This window comes from Aythya fuligula, chromosome 1, assembly GCF_009819795.1.
Source record: "Aythya fuligula isolate bAytFul2 chromosome 1, bAytFul2.pri, whole genome shotgun sequence".
NCBI lineage: Eukaryota > Metazoa > Chordata > Aves > Anseriformes > Anatidae > Aythya > Aythya fuligula.
Window position 1 is genome coordinate 3,753,657 of NC_045559.1, and position 9,089 is coordinate 3,762,745.

Consider the following 9,089-nt stretch of genomic DNA (forward strand, 5'->3'; position numbering starts at 1 on the left):
TCCAGTGCCTCAAGAGAGCAACCTGCCCTTGGGGGCCCTGCTTGAGCAGGAGGCTTGGACCAGACGACCTCCAGAGGTGCCTCCTAGCCTCAGCCAAGATGTAATTCTCTGATTTTCTTCCAGTGGCCAAGCTCTGGCATTGCCGTGGCATCAGACTGCCCACCTTTTGTCAAGCCCCTTTCTGGCCCAGGTCCCAACCTCTGATGCTCCCCAGTTACAGCAGGTGGTGGTTGGTCATCGTCATCAACAATCTTTAGTCCTGTTTTCCCCACTGATGTAGGAAACCATCATTTTCCCTTCAGCTGTCCTTTGAGAGACCATGGGAGTTAACTCTTGTCGTTCTCGCTGATTTCGGAGGCGTGCAGCATCTGCATCCATCCCCCCAAACCCCTTTTATTGACTCCCAGTGGAAGAACTCTTGTTTCCACCAAGCCTCTGCTCCGTGCAGGTTGGGATGTTGCTTGAACATGGGCTCAGCAGTGGTCTAAAGCAGCAAGCAGAGCAATTTGCAATTCTCTCCATACTTACTCTCCCTGGAAGGGACAATTTTGGTATCGGCTGTGTTGTATAACAGGGGATTTGGATCTGATAAGCACTGTACTAAAGGAGAAGGTGTTCATGGTTCATGTATTGGTGCAGACATGGGAGAGGACCTGTCCAGTGAGATATAATTTTAAAATGCTCTTTCTGTATCTAGAAAATGTAAATGAATAAAGAACGAGGCAGTTATATGCCCCCCAAAATCTATAGGATGGCATTGGCAATGCTGTTACAAAACCTTTACAGTCAGGGAAAGGAAAATGCCTGCCCTGACCATATTAACTGTGTTCTGAGAGGCTGTAGGAGAGCAGGGCACCTGTGTGTGCTCAGACAGGCTGTGACATCTAACGTCCCCAAAGGCCGTCGGCTGAAAACAGAGCCCCACAAGAAATGAGGAAATGGGGAGGGAAGTCACCAATCACAGTCTGTTTGTGACATGTGATTCCAGTCAGCAAACTTGGGAGAAATTAGGAGGAAATAGAAAATTGCACTTGTCCCATTTCTGGGCAGGCATGAGCAAATCTCCCTGGAATAATTACATTTTTCGGTAAGCTTCACTTTCTATAAAAAGGGGAAGATTTATGACTGGGTTGCACTGGGTCTGGCTGGGATGTTAACTTTCCCTGCAGCAACTGGGATGTTAACTTTCCCTCCCTAACCCTCCTAGGGGGTGGGCAAAAAAAAAGTGAGAAAGGAACATCACTAGGGCAGCTGACCGAAACCAACCAAAGGGATATTCCGTAACATATGATGTCACACTCAGCAATAAAAAGTGGAAAAAGAAAAACAAGAGGAGGATTGGGCTCTCGTTGTGAAAACGTCAGTCCTCCTCCCAAACACTGGCTACGTGCTTTGAGGCCCTGCTTCAAGGACATGGTCAAGCATCGCTCATTTGTGGAAAGCAGAGAGTAATTTTTTTCCTCTGCACTTCCACACAGCCTTTACTTGTTTTGTTTTTCCCTTTCCCCCTCCCTTTTCCCCTTTCCACTTTTCCCCTTTACTTAAATCATTCAATTAATAGTAATCTTTATTTTTAGTAATTATTTTTCCCTTTAATTAAATTGTCCTTATCTCAACCCATGAGTTGTTCTTTCCTTTACTTTTTCCCCTCCTCTTCTGAAGAGTGAGAGAGCGGCTGTGGTGGAGTTCAGCTGCCTAGCAAGGTAACACCACCACAGGTATTTATTGCAGTGGGACTCACGACACGTTGCTGTTTCTCAAGGGGGAAGAACAAGGTGACAGTTCACCTGAGATACTGCTTCAAGGTAAGTCCTGCTCCTTCCTCATCGCTGACTGACGTATTTCTTTTAAATTATTTCCTTAAGCTTCAGAATAAGTACATCGGACAAAGGGTGGGCTGCAGTTTCTAACCTCCTCCATAGGAAAAAATTAGAATTTACACAGGTGTATACTTGGCAGGGATTTAATGTTTTATATTACAGAGGACAAGGGGAGGAGGAACAGCCCAGGAAAGAAAATCGAGCATAGAAAAGTAGACAGTAAAAATCTGGAGAATATGAGTGATGTACTTAAAAGCCACAGAGATTGGAGGAAGGTGGAAACTTGTCACTGTGTGAACTAAACCTTGGTCTTTGAAGAAATAATGAAATCAAGTGGGATCTGGGAAAAAAAAAAAAAATATATATATATATATATATATATATATATATATATATATATCACTTTTGGCTATGCTCAGAGCAAAACCTTGAAGAAGGAACATTATTCCCAAAGGGAATGAGTCAATCCACTCTGGACTGGCATTGCCAGAAGCCAATCCCTTGGATCACATTCGAGCTGCAGCCCTTGCTGAGGCTGGCAGTGTGTCACCTCTCTGGAAAAGACACCAAAGCCTGGTGGGACACTTGGAAGAGGTTTTGTCTCTGCAACTCACCTACTGCCCCAGCCACATGTTGGAACTGATCTAAGATAACCCAGGGAAACAATAAGTGGAGGAAGCCTTGGGAATGGATGCACAAGAAGGTGCCCAGTGGTTAACTCAGTTGTTTAGTTGTAGGAAAACAGATTCCAGTGTGTTCTTTTTTAATTATTCATCTTGATGATGACCATCATCATGCTATCATCATCACTATAGCATTTATTAATGCTATTATTATCTTCCAAAGACGGGGTTATCACGTTTTGTGTGAATTTTCACATGCCCCAAGGTTATTTTGTGCACTGGAATGAAGCAGCAAGACCTGGGCTGAACAGGGCACATCTTTTCAGCTAACCCACCCGGCTCCATTGGGCCTGAAGCAATAATGCTAAAATTATGTCCCAGAGCTGTTGGACCAAAGCTGTAGGAGATGCACTGAAGATACTGGTTGCAGAGTCTCCTCCTGACCTGAGGATGGCTGGAGCAGCCAGGTACACCTGATCTGGGAGCATTCCTTATCTCTGAATTACTGCCAGCTGATTACAGCATGAACCAAGCAGATGGGAGCTGGCTTTGGGTTCGTACCCTCTTTCACATGCAATTTCAGGAAAAAAGTAGATTCAAGACCTTATTTTGGCTCACGGACAGAGTCTGGCTCACAGCCATAGGAAAGGCTCGACTCAAGGTTATCAGAAATGCCACAAAACACCTTGCATAATGAACCTGTAAGTTTCAGTCGCCAAATCACCTGGAAAATTCACACCAAACTGTTGAATGAGAGGAGGGAGCTTATTCTGCCCATGACCTTGAAAAAGACCTCTGGAAAAACACATCTGCAACACTGGTCCTGGCTCCACCGCAGGGAGACTTCACTCTAAATCCTACTCAAATAATCCAGTAAAACAGAATTATCACCAAATTTCCTTTCCTGGAGATCGTATATAAACCACCCCCCAGCCACAGCCAGTTTCAAGCTGTAGCAGGGGCATTTGAAAATCCTCTGCTGCTCTGGGGCTGCAAGCAGAATCACGTGAATAAACATATCTATGCACTGCTCTTTCACACGGTAGGTTGGTTTCTATATATCTGAAATGAAATCAGTTTTTTGTGTGTATATTTATATATGTACATATATATATAAAGCTTGTGGAGGGGGTGGTGCAATAGATGCACCTTTCCTGCCTGAGATGGGTCAACTACTGTCGTGTTCTAGAGAGTACTGGAATGAATCACCTCTTGTGGTTCACTCGTAGTTTTCAGCTTGCTGTCACCGTGTTCCTGATCCAGTGCTAGTAAAGAGATAAAGGACCTGATGCCTTGTGTCAGACCAAGGGTATCTCCAGTTCAATCTCCTGAATCCAATGGAAATTAATACAGGAGGGTCAGGGGAGATAATACAAAAAGGGCAATGTGCAAGGTGACTTTCCCAGCCTCCAGCAGCTCAGACACTTCCCCAGCCAAAGGTGGGCTTTGTGTTTCAGAGGCAACAGCAGCTTTCACTCCCGTGAATCTTTTCAGCTGCCTCTCCTATCAGCCTTATTTCAAATGCTAATTATTTTAAAACCACTCAGTTGAACGTCTAGCAATGAAAATGGAAATATCACTGCTATCCCAAAGCCTGTGTGCAGCTGAGAGAAGATAAAGCATCCTGCATCGCAGGAAAATTTGGAGCAGTTCTCTCCAAACAGAAAGATCTTGCTGACTGCCAACTTTCACATCAACACCTGAGAAAGATGAAATAGGGCTATTTCTGGACAAGAAATAGAAATTCCTGTGCCAGCTCCTTTTGCAGTACAGGAAAAAATAACCAGAAAAGCTGAAGATGCGAATGGGTAGAAATTTTGTGCAATCATGGGAAGAGCTGCCCCTCGATATTGGTGTTGCTACATTTGCTGCTACCAGCCTCTGAGTCCTTTCTCTGCATCCAAATGTTTGTCTGTGAGCTCATTTTTGGGGCTGGACTCCCCCCACACGCAAGGAGGATGCATATTGCCCAGTGTCAGCTGCCTGAGAGCCAGGACCCCAGGCTGGACCATTTGGGGTTATACATCTGATTTAAGTGGGAAAACAACCAACCAAAAATACATACATAAAAAAGACCCAAAATGCTGAGATTCAGGACTTTGATTCGGGACTCAGCCTTCCCACTGAGCTCTTGGCCAAATGGGTTGGCTGGAAGGAAGGTCCCTGGCCCAGCACCATGCCTCGGGGCAGGTGCTGGTGTCTGCTGAACATGGACCTCTCTTCATGTCCCTGTGATCCAGCAGGGATCCTCCAGCAGCTGATCTGTGGAGATGCTTATGTTACCAGCTTGGCCAATTTATTATTATTATTGTTATTATTATTATTATCATCATCATCATCATCATCATCATCATCATCATCATCCAAGCAGAAGCATTAGTTTTGCCAAGAAAGCTTTGCTGTATGAGCTGATGAGACATGGGGTGGGTTCAGGTCACTCTTCAGAGGGGCTGAAATCTCCTGCTGCTGCCCCATCGAAGCACTGAAACCTATCCTAAATTCCACCCATTCCACCATTCCACCCTGATGATTTTTCTCTATCCAAGAGAGGAGAAAATGTTCTCTCCCTGATCTTTCAAAGGCACCTTCTCTGCCAGCCATGTCTCACAAGGACAAAAATGACTCCAGGTTTGACGAGCTTTCTCTTATCTTGTCTGCATTTGACCTCCAGGTGAGCAAGAGCCCATCCCTTGGAGTCCTCCCCGCGATGCCACCACTGCTGCTGATTCTGCTGCAGATCTCCTCCAGCTGCCTTTGGTTGGGACGTGGCGAGGTGGTGACGTCCTTTGAAAGCTCATGCCCCCAGTTTTTCTTCCGGGAAACCCCCCCAAATGATGCCCTGGAGCCGGAGAACCCAGCCTGGATCTGCCAGCGCTACGAGAACCAGTATTACTTTGCCACCCTTTACGACAGGAGCAGGCGTATTCCCGTGTACTCTGCTTACTTGTACCAGCCTGGGCCCGGCAAAAGACCTAAAACGTGGCTGGTTGAGCCCCAGGTGAGTGTCCTTTCTTTCCACACATCAAACTCATTAAAAGCATAACTGGCATAACTGGATGGGATTCATCTTATCTGTCCCCTCGCAGTGCAATTCCTCTGATGAATTTGAGATGTCATCAGGAGATTGAGATGAGTCATGCCCTAAAAATGCCCATTTTTCAGCATTGAGCTTAGGGGAACATAAAGACAAATTACCTGATATCACACTGTGTAATGCACCCCCTTTCCTGTCCTGTGCTGGGGTGGGGAAACAAACCACGGCAAAGAGATGGCCAACAGCAACTAAATTCGATGGGAATGAGCCACAGAAGAAAGCCATGTGTCCTGTTCCAAAGGAAGGCCAAAAAGTTTTCCTAAATATGGAAAGAAAGGTGTTATAGATTGTATATATATATATATATATACATATATGTATAAAAGGCATTTGCATTTGTTGGCCATAGCAACTCAAGCAATAAATTTGGTATGGCGCCACTGACAATATTCAGAGGGGATAAAAATTTCTCTTTTCATCCTGGACCATCACCCCAGGCCATCTGCAAAATCTGTGATTTGGCTAACTTTCTTCAAAGACCTTTTGCAGCTTGGTGCCCTTTGGTATTTGGGTTTCCCAGCTCTCTTTGGGAATTGTGAGCTGCCTTAAAAGGCTGATTATTTCCAACTTATTTTCAGTGATGCTGCAGAAGGAAAACATCTGTGTTCCCTGGCATGGCTCAGCTCTGAGAAACGTTATTAGCACAGTGGTACCAGATCTCACTTGCACTGAGATATTTTTGCTTAGTTATTAGAGCAAAAAGCTTCATCCTCGTAATGAGCTGTAGCCCTCCCTGGGAAACCTCACCTCTAGGATGGGTTTCCCAACCCATTTCCCTGGGCATGGGGTTAGAGGAGGCAAACACTGGTGTTTCAGAAGTGTGGTATGCCTGCAGCATATACATGCTTCTTCCCAAATGGGGAGCAAAATCGGAGCAGATCAGAGGGAATGAGTCCTCCTCACCTTTCCCTGGGAGTCCCATGGGCTCTCCTCATCCTCTTCCCATCCTGTCCATCTGCAAGGACTCCCCGAGAGACCTAAGCCTTAAATAGGACATCTGTGCTGTTGTTTTCCCCAAGCCTGTAAAACACAAGGGTGTTGACAGATTGAACTAAAAAAAAAAAGGCACGAAAAACATAGAGACAGAGAAAAACTGCTGTGGAAATGGGGCTGAACGGAGCAAAGGCCAGGGCTGGTGACAGGGTGATTAGATGCAGGTGATGAAGGTTGGATATGATTAATGGGGGTGGCAGGAGCTGGGGAGAGCCCCGGGGCAGCTGTGGGGTTAGGAGATGGGAGGAAAGGGAACCAGATGTGTCACAAATGTGTCTCGCCAAAGTCACCTCTCAAACCTGGGAGAATGGAAAACTCTCGCTGCCTCATCATCCGCCCACGCTCCCGCTGCCAGCTGGATTTCAAAGGTCACAAGTCAGATCAAGTGCAGCCACATTTTGAGCTTTATTTTATTTTAACCTCTTGTATTTGTCGGGGAGGGGCAGCTTTGAGATTTCTCTTTGATTTGGGTTTTCACACACTGAGATGACACAAAAAAAACCACGAGTGTTCGACATTCAGAGACTCCACGGAAACCTGCTCTTTTATTCCCATCTCCCATGCTAACACACTTTCCTCTTTACCTTTCAAGCTGATGGGCTTAAGTTATCCCAAAACGATGGAAAAAGAATGGACCCTCTTGAATTATTTCAACGTCACTTTAGAGCAGCTCGGCAAGAGCCAGGCTGTCCTCCGGGACTACAAGAACCTGACGGGTCTGAACCGGGGCCACCTGAACCCCAGCGGCCACCACCCCGACTCCATCAGCAGGCTGGCCACCTTCAGCCTCACCAACATAATCCCCCAGGACGAGAAACTCAACGGCGGAGCCTGGAACAACTATGAGCAGCAAATCATGATGAGGAGGACGCAGAGCTGCAACACCACCTACATCGTGGTGGGCGCCGTGCCTGGGAACAACTACATCGCCAAGGGCAGGGTCAACAAGCCCAGCCACATCTGGTCGAGTGCCTGCTGCGAGGTGGACAACAACCAAAGGAAATCTTGGGCGGTCATTGCTGAGAATGACAAGAACGAGGTCCATATGCTCACGCTGGGGGAGCTGGAGGAGGTGTTGACCCAGCTCTATGGGAGGGACCAAGTTTATCTCTTTGATAGCGACTGTCCGCGGGAATGAGCCTCGTTGCACCTCCTGGGTGTAAAAGGGAGCCACTAGCAGCACCGTGTGCACTGTGTGCCATTCATCCTTCCTTCTCTAGCTGTTTTCCAGCTTTGTTTCTGGGACCATCTTCTCTGAAAAAAAAAGGAAGAGGCCAGCAGAGCCTCCACCTGGTTTGGTTTCCTACTCCGCCGCCCACCCTTGCAATAAACTTTCATGGAAGTGTCTTTGGAAACTCTGGAGGGGCAATCTGAATAAAAGCCCATTGGCAAGGAAATCGGAGCTTATCACTAAGACTAGAGAGGTTTTTTTCTTTTATTTTTTTTTATTGTTTGTGGTTTTTGTTTGTTTGTTTGTTTGTTTTTTCCTTTTTCTCCATGCCCATATACAGAATGTATTTCCTTCCCTTTTTCATCTGGCATGACTGATAGCATGCTGCTGACTTCTCCCTCACCTCTTTGGGAAAGATCTCAGGGTAGGGTGGCTCAGGTAGCCCAGGGAGGTTGTGGAGTCTCCAGCCCTGGGGATATTCAAAGCCCAGCTGGACACCGTCCTGGATGACCTGCTCTGTCTAACCCTACTTGAGCAGGGGTTTGGGCTAGAGGATCTCCAGAGGTCCCTTCCAACCTCAGCCATTCAGCGATGCTGTGATTGATTCTGGAACAAGCAAAGAGCCCAAGCATTGCTGTTGGTCTGTAAGGATTATCCTACTGACACAGCCAAGGACATCAGCAAAGGACAGAGGGAGAGAGGAAGGTGGAAAGAAGGAAGGCAACTTAGCGTAGGAGGAACATCCCAGCTCCTCTGAGGTCTGCAATAAGGTAAAACAAGGAGAAGGAAGGAAATAACCTGCATTGAATCATTAGGCTCCCTAACCCTGAGCTAACATGAAGGCCATGCTTACGTAAATTTACTAGGAGATTTTTGTTTGCTTGCTTTTGGACCCCGTATCTTGAGAACAAGTGCTGAGGTAACAGGCAACCAGGCTCAAGGAGCAAATGTACAGCAGACTTTGAGCAGTCAAAGATAAATTTTGGTGATACATTGGTGGGATAGCTTTATTTTCTGCTCTACTTCTGAACCTTTTCCACAGATTTATATGTAATTGACTTTTTTTTTTTTTTTTTTCCTTTGTAAGACCTGTTCATTGGTATAAAAAGTCAATATATGGAACATAATTTAGTTTCTGAGTAGTTCACAATATGAATTATTTGCTCCAGTGCTGGATCTTATGGTCACATATAAACCAAAAGTTACTTCCCACTGAAATTTCCACTCCTGGTAATGCCCTAGTGCAGAAGGCTTCCTTGCCAAAGGCAGGCTGTCCAAATGCAATCTGAAGATGTGGCAACACTTATGGAAGTGTTACCATCAGAGTCCTGATGCTTTTCCTATGAACTTGCACACGTGAGGTAGATCATGGTGTCATCGTGGTGGAT

The 9,089-nt window shown here is 46.0% G+C and overlaps 1 protein-coding gene across 1 annotated transcript; it reads left to right on the forward strand.

Annotated features, from left to right (window-relative positions):
- Nucleotides 1-5,042: 5,042 nt before the first annotated feature.
- On the forward strand, nt 5,043-7,668 carry LOC116495653 (endonuclease domain-containing 1 protein-like). The gene is made up of 2 exons (XM_032198306.1): nt 5,043-5,441; nt 7,123-7,668. Exons 1-2 carry the CDS (start codon nt 5,043-5,045, stop codon nt 7,666-7,668), a joined length of 945 nt encoding a protein of 314 aa, XP_032054197.1.
- The last annotated feature ends 1,421 nt before the right edge of the window (nt 7,669-9,089 follow it).